Below are 12,359 nucleotides of genomic sequence, written 5' to 3' on the forward strand. Positions count from 1 at the left end.
GTTTATAGAGCACAATCATGGCTTTATACATATTATATTCATTTTATGGGTATTGTAATGACCAATTCAACAAAAAAAACAATTGAAACCCCTTATATATGCCCAGGGTTGCCAACTCTCACGCATCTGGCGTGATTCTCACGCTTTCAGGCTCTGTCTCACGCTCTCACTCCGCCCAACTCAATCTCACGCCAAATTGCCAAACCTGCTTTTGATATTAAACAAAGCTATAAGCTTTAATTTTTTTAAATGTGTTTTAATGAAATTCAAACAATAAATAGCGTTTTGGCGCTAATGTGGCATAATGTTAAAGCCAGAGGCGTTGAAAAGCGGAGTTGCAGGCTGGTCACGTGGCCCATGAGCGCTCAATACTTCTAGCGCCGTGCCAATGAATTTAAATGGCTTAAGCGGATACACAACAGTTTCACCATACAGATGTTTGCTGCAAGTTTTGGTAAACAGTACAGCATAGTGTTGGTGTTTATTGATTATTAAGTCAGCCATATTTACAGGATCGTTTTATTATGGAGAGTGATAGAGATTCAACATTGTTAACATTAATGTTATTCTTGTATTTAGCCCTCAGGTATTCCTTACTAATAGGTCACACTTATACTCATTAAATTATATTTATTGAATATTTTGAGGAGATCTTTTGGTACTAAATACTATTTGTGCAACAATTATTTTCAATAAATGACCACTTAAAATATTTTTCTTCTAATATTTGTATTTCTTCTAAAATGTATATTACAATTAGTGTAGTAATTAATATTAAAATGGAGAATTCCAATTCAAAGAGGCAAATTAGAGTCATTTTGTGGCTAAAAAATATTAATGTTTATTTGTAATGCCATTAGGTGCCTTACGGCTCTTTAATAAATATACATGTATCTAATCTAGTTGCTCAAAAATATATTGCAGTCTTTGCATTCTAATAAATATTTAGATATGATGATCAAACAGATTCTTTAAATGTGAAATTTCAAAACTTAAATAACTTGCATCCTAATCTTTTTAATGAATAATGATACTTATATAAGCAGTCACAAGTGAATATTAAGGAATGGCACATATAATTTGACCCAAGAAATGTTTAAACTAGTGCCAAAACAAACATATTATTATGTACAGTATATATACTAGATATAAACTGATACTGAATCAAGATCAAAAGCATTACCCCCCCCCCACCCCCCCGGCCCCCAAAAAATCTCACTCCAACCTGAACTTAAAAGTTGGCAACCGTGTTCTTATAATTTTGGCCACCACTACTGAACATGTAATACGCATGTACATGAGGTCACCGTTTTTTTTTTTTTTTCTAAGTTCCCTTTGAGCTAATTTGACCTGTTTCCCTTTTAATTTGAGCAATATGTGTAAAAGAGTCAAAGCACAAGAAACCGCTGGTCGGTTTTTCCTCACCTTTTATCTGTGCCACTACTTTCATCTGAGTTCATTTTAATCGAAAGACATTTATTGGAATTGTTACAATCTTTCACCCTTGTCTAAGGGTGGAATTAGCAACATTGAAATTATGACCACTGTGTGTGCGCGTGGTGGCGGTAAAACAAAAACGCGGTCACACTACTAGTGAACAAACCCGATTTATTATGAAAAAAATCAAGGTATTTCCCAGATGTGAGATAATAAATAATAATGATAATAGTAATAATGACAAGAAAGAACAATAAGGAATATAGACAGTAAAAATAACAAACCTAAACTTAAACCGGGGAAAACAAGACAAACAGTGGCACCAAAAAAAAGAACAAAACAAAAAGGAAAACCCCAAGTCTAACTCAAGTTCAACCTCTAACCTAACTAATGAAAAGAAAATAAAGAAAAGCAAGTCTTCAGCGTTTCCACGCCCTAACTTACCTACTCTCTCTAACCAAATCAAAACATACAGAAGTGGTGCTCACTTCTAAACTAGTGTGTCTATACATTGATCACTGGGTATTGCAAAATGTACGTCACGTGACATGCTACCTGTCCAGTTTTCCCACAGTCCACAAAGGTAGGCAGATGCACCCAAAATAGCCCAGGAAAGAATTAACAGACCACGTCAAAACCTAAACCAAATACCTAACTTAACAAACATAATCAAACGGGCAGATACACAAAGAAACGGGAGCCCTCGCGTCCGTCTCTGTCGCTCTTTTAAGCTCTGGCGCGGGACAGGATTCGCTGCGGAAGTCATGACGTCACACCCGTTTCGGACGACGAACGGTTTCTTGAGCCAATCAGCCGTTCCGTGTATAAGGCTAGGTGTGTCTAAGAAATTGACGGGGAAAAAGAGAGAGAGAGAGAGAAAAAAGAAGAGCACACACACAAGCACAAACAACTGGGGACGTAACAGGAATAAAAAAAGCACTGATATATTTATAATGTATTGTTTTGTTGTAAAATAAATGTATGGCTATGCAGACTTTTAGATTGAAACAATTATTTAATAAAATTAGCAGTTGTGCAAATTGGCAGTGAAGAATATACGCTTACATAAAATATAATTGTTTTCAATTTAAAACACACTTTAAGATACATTAAAAGATATGTCCACAAACAGAACACAGTTCTGTTAAATTCTTCCAGTGTAATTTGTGAGGATCGGTCAGGATTCACAGTCTCTGTAGAGCGACTACATTCGTTTGTGGAGATAGACGACACTTGAGCAGTTTGGGCAGCGATGCTCTACGTCCTTGCAGGATTTCACACAGAACGGGATCAGACAACACGGCCAGATCCTGGGCAGAAAGACAATAAAGCAACAGTTAATCTCTGTCATGTCTTATCGGGGTATAAGCAGTGTGTTTTATCTGTGACATTTGCTTGCACTCCCAAATAATCCATTCATATTGATGGCTCAATCGGACTGAAATAAACTCTTCAACAGAACTGAACATAATCAGATCAATGTGAACAAATGAAACATGCTTGAAATCTTCTGTTACCTCAAACAGATTCACAAATACCTCGCACAAATGCACAGTGCCGTTTACAGTGTGAGTATGAGTATTTACGTCTCCCGTCTAACTCACTGGGCAGTAGAGGATATTTATATATCTGCTAAACACTCTTTAGACATAGACCCTACCGAGGAAATATACACAGGGCTTGACATTAAGCATGTTCATGTGCTTGTCCTTCAGAAAGGTAAATCGTTCATTCACTTGTCTGAGTAAAATATTTGCTTGTCTGGAAAAAAGTGCAATATTTTTTTAATATTGTGTGTGTATGTGTGTGTGTGTGTGTGTGTGTGTGTGTGTGTGTGTGTGTTGTAACTATAATTTATTCTGAAGCAATATTCTCACCAGTGTTCAATCAGCTTTGACATATTGAAATCTGCATATTTGTGATTTTTTTTATTGAATCATTTCAAATTTGTGATATTTTTACCTTTTATAAAGGGCATTTCCCCCCTAATCTTATTAAATATAGGCTATGCTTCAGGTTTCATTTTATATTGTTAAATTTCATCAATAAATTAAATTAAATTAAGACACTATAAGGGCTGTTAACAATTAAATTAAATAATTTACACTGAAAAATTACAACTGCATTAAATAATGTGTTGAGATTTGTAGTTTTGAATAGACAAAAAAGAAATGTTGGAAAGTATGTTTAAACATGAAACTAAACCTCCAGTAGGTGGCAGCAGGTGGCCGTCTTAATGAGTCAGCCATTGAGTCGTTCATTCAAACGATTCATTTGAACACTGAATCGGTCAGTAACACACGTGTTGCTGTGAGACGCGTTACGGTTCTGCTGTGTGTGAACGATTTTCACTTCTGAAATCGAACAAAAGCACTCAATATTGCATCTTAAATGTAAGTGACTTTAAGTGAATGTTAGTGTAAGTGACTTTAAGTGAATGTTAATGTAAGTGAATGTTAATTAATTGTTTATGAAACTGTCATATGAATTCAGGGTCATTTTCAGTTGTGATGGTATTCAGGAAACAGCTAAAACGCTCTAGTGTTGTAATTTCTCCTCGAGAGGCTGCACGAGCGTTAACAGCGCAACTTTGTTATCGTCAGTTCATCATATATTATCATCCACTATCGATCGCCACTAAATTAATGCACAATCATTCTTGCATTTTGGTGATTCGCTAGTTATTTGTTGTTTTAATCCGGCTCTTGTGCATCGGGCAAGTAAAATTCTCTTTCACTTGTCCCTTCAAAAAATCCACTTGTCCGGGACAAGCGTTAATGTCGAGCCCTGATATATTCAAAATATAATGCGATATATTACATTTCCATATGGGAAACTAGGGCTTGTATATATTTTTTAATATATATGCATTGACCATCTATAGCATTATATTACATACAAAAATAGCATTATATTATATTTATAACGTTTTATTTACTTTACCAACCGACTTAAAGGTCCCGTTTTTCGCGATTCCATCTTTCAAGCTTTAGTTAGTGTGTAATGTTGCTGTTAGAGCATAAATAATACCTGTAAAATTATAAAGCTCAAAGTTCAATGCCAAGCGAGATATTTTATTTAACAGAAGTTCCCTTTCAAAGCCTACAGCGAACGGCCGGTTTGGACTACACCGCTGCACTTCCTGCTGTAATGACGTCACTAGAACCGTTTGTTGACTAACCCTCCGCCCACAAGAACACGCAAAATAGGGGGCGTGGTCTCGCTGCTCTCCCACGTGGAGAAGAGCGCGCATTCAGCGCTTGCCTCTCCCCGTTATGGTAAGAGGCGGGACCTTTCCGGGCAAAGTGCGCTAAGCTGCTGTCCAATCACAACACGGGAAGCGCTAACCCAATCAGAACTCGTTACGTGTTTCTGAAGGAGGGACTTCATAGAACAAGGAAATCATCAGGCCGTTTTTAGGACAGAGGAAACAGCGCTGTACAGATAAGTCAATTTTGTGAAAAATACTGTGTTTTTTTACACGCGAAACATGAACTCATGTTATATTGCACACTGTAAACATAATCAAAGCTTCGAAAACACGTGAAGAACGGGACCTTTAAAGGGTTACTTCAGCGATTAGCATATGGCTTTGTATCAGTAGAAACCCTGGAGTATATTCAAATGATTGTACCCCCCCCCCCCCCCCCCCATATCTCCCTAAGACAAGAGATTTATGCATTTTATTTCTGCTATTTATTTCATTTATTTATTTCTGCTAATATGCATTTACATATGCATGCTTTATGCAAATGTATGTTTATTATCAGTGAAACCACACTCAGAGCATGAAGACTAGACATGTATCAAAGGTCACAGATGCTTTTAAAAGATTTAGTTCATGTCTCTTAAACCTAAGCTTAACAATTCAGAATAAGCAGTGATTTCTCTCATTTTAAGAAGATAAATAAAGGGAGTTTTAACACTGGCAGTTTAATTCAGAACAGGGCACAGTTCATATGAAAAATTGGTAATGTGGAAGCTGTCATGCGGACCTGAGAGCGCACCAGAACCACACCATACCTGGAGGAGGAATATAGTGCGGCCCCTTTAAGAGCTGGGATATAGTGTGGCCCTTTTAAGAGCTGGAATATAGTGCGGCCCCTTTAAGAGCTGGAATATAGTGCGGCCCCTTTAAGAGCTGGAATATAGTGCGGCCCCTTTAAGAGCTGGAATATAGTGCGGCCCCTTTAAGAGCTGGAATATAGTGCGGCCCCTTTAAGAGCTGCACGTTAATAAAAATTAGTGCTGTTAAAATTAATATGCGTTAACGCGTTGACAGCCCTAATTAGATTATATGTCTCTATATGTGTTTTTATTATGTATGAGTAAATATATCTGCAATATATCATTATATCTGATCATATATATCTATATATTATGAAGTGTATTACTGAATATCAAATTACATACATTATGATATATTAGTAAATATAAAATCACATATTTTTCAATATACAAAAAGCGGCAATTCCTTGTGTATTATTCAATATGTTTTAGTGTTTCAACACAATATATTATTCTGTATATTTTCAAATATACCATTGTATATTAATATATTAATCATTCATTTTCTCTTTCCATAAGGGGGCAGCTTTTTTTTTAGAGGCACTGCGCTGAACTTTGACATTTGAAATGCACATAAATAACTAAATCAGATTGCAACGTTTAGGGTTCAAATAAACAGAGCTTTCAGAATCTGAGATCATTTGGTTTCTTACAGCAGGATGCCAAGCCCTCCGCAGATGGCCCAGGTCAGCAGGCCGTTGACGTATCTGGTCTCGGTGACGATCTGCTGATGGCACTGAGGACACTTCATCGGTCCCGGGACATCGGAGAGACTCGGTGGCAGCATCACCACCTGGGTCACTGCACAGAATGATTTAAACAAATGTATTCTGAACATGGGAGTGTTTTCAGAACTCAATCTTAACAATTTAATAATGTAGTATTTAGGAATTGGTGGATTTACACCCAGTCATGACTATTTGGTCTAGATTTGGTTAAGGGTGTTTTCACACCTGAAAGTCCGCACCAAGGTCCAAACCCAAGTTCGTGTTTTGATATATTGTATCCATTTGGTTCGTTTTGGTTTGCTTTCACATTGCAGTTATGCGAGCGCACTAAAGGACTTTACCTGACGCACTGGCGTCCTGTCGTCATCCTCTATGTGGGCTGCATCTTAACACTGATTGGTTTGTTAGTGGACGTGCGTCTGACGTCAGTGTGTTGTCCATTCAGCGGGTAACTTTGACAAGAATGAATGAACAGACGCATATGGTTGCCAATACTCTTAATATTATGACATTACTATCTGCAGCACCAACTATACTCGAGGGAAATCCACCAAATGAACGTCCTCGTTGTGCAGACATTTTATCGGCACCGACAGGAAAGTAGCAGAAGACTAGGCTGCTTTTTTAGCCAAACAATCTATTTTGTTTTATAGTTATGTTTAAATATTATAATGTTATTTTTAAATTTCACCAGGCTACATTGATTTTGACCACTTCATTATATATACTGGGTAACTTTTGCTCTCGGGGTCCCCCTACAGTTGGGAAAAAATAATGTCCTCAACTACTGTCGTCAGCTCTGTCATCCTACATCAGGGGACGCCATCGCGCGCGCATTTGTTGACATGACAGCCCTGATAGCCCTGAACTAGTGATGCGCGGGTCGTCTCATAACCCGCGGACCCGTATGTCTATTTAATGGTCGCGGGGTGGGTTGTAAAAATATATACAGTGGTGCGGGGCGGGCCAAATAACTTCATAAAAGCGTCCCGCGGGTCGGTGCAGCACTAACAGTTCCCCTGAACACTGCAGGAGGATTTCGAGTTCTTCTGGCGGCGCGTGTGAAATGTCTTCATCCCAGGTAACGGTACAGTCAGTGGCATGTTTCAGCATGTCATATGAATATAATTTCATGGGTTTTATTTTTTCAAACGCCAAATAATCACGATGCTCACGTTTACAAGCCAGCGTCATTATAGTCGTCTATTGGTTACCGTTTTACAGAATCTATACTTCAGTTCAGTGTTTGAGTGGTAGGTAATCACCGTAACGAGCAGGACAGCATCGGTCGGGCACGCCTCCTTCAGCTCACGCCGACGAGCAAACGCTGGTCACATGTTGATCCTCGTCCTGACTTTAATCCCATCACTTTTTCATTTCCTCTTATTGCTTTCCTCCAACAAAACCTTTTCTTTCTTATTTGTCTCTGCTGCTTCGGACATGACTATATTATCCGACGAACAAAGTTGGGCTCGCACGTCCGAATGTAAGGAAGTGTGTGTGTTGGTGGAAGTGGCGTATATGCCGTAAAGCAGTCGAATTTTGTAGTTCTTTTTGTTCTCGGGTTACTACCCGAAACCCGAAGTTTAAAAGTACGATTAAAAACGATACAGACCCCGTCAGGCTATGGCAGACGTGTCATTCAACCTATTGTAAGTCGATTTATCATCACAAGCGTCTTAAAAAATATATTATGGAGGTTGAAAAGTTACCTAGTGCTGCTTTAAGTTTTGTTTTGTAGAAAGCTTTGTATAAATTGTATTTTAATTTTTAATAAATGTTTCATCATTTGCCTGAATTTAATAAATAAGCTTTAATAAATAATATAGCAGACAAACTGTGACGGAGCGATCATTTGCATTGCACATGAACTGGAGCGGTCTCATAAATAAACCGAAACTCAGCATACAGGCTACTTGTCTCACAGACATTATATAAATATATATTTATCATGTCTGTGAGACCATTTACAGGACGTTCTATATCTATGAAAGTCCAAACTATACCTTTGTTCTGTTTGGTCCGGACCGAGACTACCTCTTTTCTTTGGACAAAATTTCATCTGTTTGGTCCGGACCGTGGTCCGAGGGAGGTTTCACACCTGTAATTTTGATTCGTACCAAACTGAAAAGTCTGAAAATACGGACCAAACAAGGTAGGTGTGAAAGCACCCGTAGATTTTGGACTTGTACATTTGGGTTTCTAATAATAGGAGGTAACCTGTGACCTGTGACAGGTGTTGATGCAGGCCCTGTGGGTTGAGGTGGATAAAATGACGTAACCGGGCCTGAAAAAATGGCATGATTAACTCACAGAACCAGTTCTCTCTCAGACGTTTGACAAATGATCAACTGACCTGGCTGAGGCTGGTATGCGGCTGGTGGTGTTTGGTAAGGCATGTTGGTTTGGTTCACCTGAGGACCAGAATACGGTGGGGGAATGGGTCCTTTCTCCATTATTAAAGTCAGATCTGTGAGATGAGAAACAGCAGAAATGAAGCTGCCATCTCATTTCTCCTTTAAACTCTTACTGTCAAAGCGTCGTTGTGTTATGTTGACATATGATTTCCATGAGCATATAATACATTCGGCTTTTCCAGCAGCTCTGCCCCACCCTTATGCGGTTCAAGTATTTATTTTTATCCATATTTGTACATTTATTTCGCAGAGCAATGGCTATTGTGACTGAACATTTAGACACAGAAATAATTATTTTTATCTCTTTATAATGATAATCCTTAAACTTCAGAGAAACTTTCATACGGATGACTAAAAGCCTAGCATCAGCCAAACTAAAGCAAACTTTATAATATTCATTTGAAACGCACCTACCTGGTCACTGGAGTTCTGTGGAAAGTCTTTGCTGAAGTCACTGACCGACAATAGAGAGAAGCAATGAACTCACTGCTTCACAGCCAAAGTATATGTGTGTGTGTGTGTGTGAGAGAGAGAGAGATATAGAGGGGGGGGGGGGGGGGGGGGGCTGGTGTGGCCAATGCATACTGGGAGCCCTGGTGTGGCCACTGTGTGTCATCATTAAGGAGATTCATATGCTTATTTTGGATGTGTGTGTTTCTAAATGATACTGTATTTCATAATTTAGAGAAACAATAATAATAATTGTAGCCACAAAGGTGCTGGGCCTTTTGGCACAGTTTCCCAGGGTTGATTAAAAAGTACTTATGACCAGTATTTATCAGAACGTTACTTTGAAAGGTAATGCATTACAATATTGTGTTACACCCTTAAAAAGTAACTAACTGGTAATTTTTATAAGAAAAGTAATGTTATGTTACTTTTGCATTACTTTTACCCAGTCTGGGCTGGGCTTGTTTGATTGGTTTGTTTCATTAATAACACATTTTTGGACGAATGTGAAGGCTATTTAAACACTGTGGCGCAAGATGTGAAAATGATAACTGCGTTGGGTTGAAATGAGTTGACACTTGAAACAACTCAATCGGTCGAATATCTCTTTCTTTGTATTTACTCATTTCAATGAACTCAAAATGTTAAGGCAACCAGTGTACCTACTTTTTTAAGTTAAATCAATATTTTTATTTTATTTTAAGTTAAACCAACAATCAAGCACATAGTCAACCCACAGGACTCTGTGTGTTTCCTCCAACATTACACATCACGATCCTGCTTAGCAGGTTATTGTGAAAGTATTGCGCAAACTCTCCTCACTGAAGATCACTGTAGGTTTGCTCATCTCAGTTAATCCTGGTCAATAATGTCTAACGGCCCCGGCTCTACACTCAGGGGCGTCGGACTGGGGGTAAAGAGATTACCATGGCCCCAAGGGGAGAGAGCCACGCCTTCAGTGGCATTCACTGGGGGAAACTCATGTCATGCATAACCTGTTCCTTTTGTCCTGTTCTTCATTCTGCAAATTAAATGTGACCGAATCAAGTCTTGTTTGGTTATCATACCATAAGCAGTTTGTTCATGTAGGGATTAGAAAACTCAAATTGTTTTTATAGCCTACATTCACTCACTCTAAAAAATGCTGGATTAAAAACAACCCAAGTTGGGTTGGAAATGGACAAACCCAGAAATTGGGTTGTTTGAATTTAATTTAATAGGGTTCAAACAACCCAATTTCTGGGTTTGTCCATTTCCAACCCAACTTGGTTTGTTTTTAACCCAGCATTTTAAGAGTGTTGGGTGTTTTTATATACACTCAAAAAAATCTGGGTAAAAAAACACCCAATGCTGGGCAAATATGGACTAAACCAGCAGTTGGGTTGTTTTAACCCATCAATTGGGTTGTCTTAAGCAAATATTTAACCCAACCGCAAGGTTAAAACAACCCAATTGCTGGGTTAGTCCATATTTGCCCAGCATTGGGTTAAAACAACCTTGCATTCTTTATGAGAGTATGTATGCACAAAACATTGTAATATCATTTAGCTCAAACTTTGTGATCACAGTAAAGTAGGCTAGAGATTGTTGGGAAAGGAGGTTTAAAATGTGTGTAGACATATGCACACGGGAAATTATCAGGCTACTCTGAATTACTGGTAATTAATAGTTATTACCCTATAAACATCTAGGCCTACAGATGAATGTGTACAGAGGCCATGTTAATTAATTTTCTTTGGGGGGGTCGGGGTGTATGGGGTTGAAATTTTAGTTCAAATTACCGCACAGATAATTTATTATACAATGTTGTAAATGGCCATTTTTGAGGTGAAGGAATAACATGCTGTTTTCGTGTATGTATCTTTAAATGCAAATGAGCTGCTGCTGATCTCCACCAGGGGGAGCCTGTACAGTGCCTGCCAACAATTTAAACATGTTTGATTTTTTTTGACATTGCACTTCTTCTTCATCATGAAAGTTTATTATCTGAATGTGTTTTAAAGCAAATCAATCTAAACTTATGATATTCTGATTTCAGACAAACACAAACCCTGTCGGCAAGTAAATTAATTGCATATGTATATTAGATCTGTGTATTAAAGTGAAAGCAGTGAAATATACAGTACCTAGACATTAGTATAATTAAAAGCAATAATAGTAGTTAAGTCTCTCATTGGCCTGTTTAGCTGAGCCATCAATGGAACAAACAAAACAAGCCTGAAAATTGATAAAATAACATAAATTATACAGACACTTGATATTTAATGTTATTAGTTGATTGCATTTGCTGTATTTTACTTTCAATAAAGCATCTGTGATGTGCTTGTAAAGGTGTTTTTGTTGCATCTCCCCGTTCTGTCCAGCGTGTGGCGCTTCAAACACTTCCAAAGAGTGAATGATTTTGCTGAGCAATTGGTTCAAAGCTTTGAAAAGCTTCATTTCTCACTTATCCTATTTAGTATATTCTTTGATTAATAGATGTCAAGTTATAAATTATTGATAATAATAATAGCCCTGTGATAGCCGTCCAGCAGTGTTATAATCTGAGGGATTGTGCACCAAAAAGATTTAAAGATACAATGTGCTGCCATGTGTTAACAGTTTTATTTTTACTGTAAAAACAGAATTTTTTGGTTTGGTCTATCTTTAATTTTACAGTAGATTTGCTGTGAACGTTAATGAAAGTTCATTTTATTAATTTCCAATTATCTTATTTTTCTCTAAATGCTTTGCACAGCTGTTTCTCACTTAATGGGCAGTAATTTATGAATAGTAGCCAGCCAAACACTTTCTTTAATAGTATCTTTGGTTCACCCTTTATTGCATTTTTAGATAAAAATATAGAAACATAAATAGACTTCATTTGATTAACGATCGTAGTGAGGGTTCATTTGTTGTTTCATTTGTCAGCCACTAGTCTTTTTTTCTTCTCAAATTACCATACTGTTTTTGGATAGAAGGGAAATTGGGCTAGATTTTGTTTCCTCTGGATCGGTTTAGGGATGCGAAAAACAAAAATCAATGCATGTTTTGAGCCAGCTTTGGGCTGGAAATTTTTCTGGGACCTGGCAACCCTGCGGCTAATTTAATTTTATATTTGACATTCGCGAAAACGCCTATTATAAACTCATACTCAAGATAAACTCGGAAATGCATGAGTAGGCTTTCTTTGTACAGCACAAAGCTAACTATAAACAGCCCTATAAATCAGTTCATTTAGCCCTTTCTCATGAAATGTTGTTAAAATATGCCTTTAATG

The 12,359-nt window shown here is 37.7% G+C and overlaps 1 protein-coding gene across 2 annotated transcripts; it reads right to left on the minus strand.

Annotated features, from left to right (window-relative positions):
* Positions 1-1,507: 1,507 nt before the first annotated feature.
* Positions 1,508-9,173, minus strand: LOC137072822 (lipopolysaccharide-induced tumor necrosis factor-alpha factor homolog). Of its 2 annotated transcripts, none has more exons than XM_067440778.1 (4): positions 9,061-9,143; positions 8,590-8,703; positions 6,159-6,306; positions 1,508-2,747 (listed from the first exon to the last, which is right to left on the minus strand). In XM_067440778.1, exons 2-4 carry the CDS (start codon positions 8,687-8,689, stop codon positions 2,642-2,644), a joined length of 354 nt encoding a protein of 117 aa, XP_067296879.1. In that variant the 5' UTR covers positions 8,690-8,703; positions 9,061-9,143; the 3' UTR covers positions 1,508-2,641. The 2 variants fall into 2 exon arrangements, with proteins under 2 accessions (XP_067296879.1, XP_067296878.1); XM_067440777.1 differs by having other exon boundaries at positions 1,509-2,747; positions 9,065-9,173.
* Positions 9,174-12,359: the final 3,186 nt, after the last annotated feature.

Source organism: Pseudorasbora parva, chromosome 4, assembly GCF_024679245.1.
Source record: "Pseudorasbora parva isolate DD20220531a chromosome 4, ASM2467924v1, whole genome shotgun sequence".
Taxonomy (NCBI): domain Eukaryota; kingdom Metazoa; phylum Chordata; class Actinopteri; order Cypriniformes; family Gobionidae; genus Pseudorasbora; species Pseudorasbora parva.

Coding starts and splice junctions, on each gene's coding strand:
- LOC137072822 (XM_067440778.1), bottom strand. CDS start 8,689: ATGGAGAAAGGACCCATTCCCCCACCGTATTCTGGTCCTCAGGTGAAC. Junction 6,307..8,589: donor CGCATACCAGCCTCAGCCAG/GTCAGTTGATCA, acceptor CATTCTGTGCAG/TGACCCAGGTGGTGATGCTG. Junction 2,748..6,158: donor GGAGGGCTTGGCATCCTGCT/GTAAGAAACCAA, acceptor CTTTCTGCCCAG/GATCTGGCCGTGTTGTCTGA.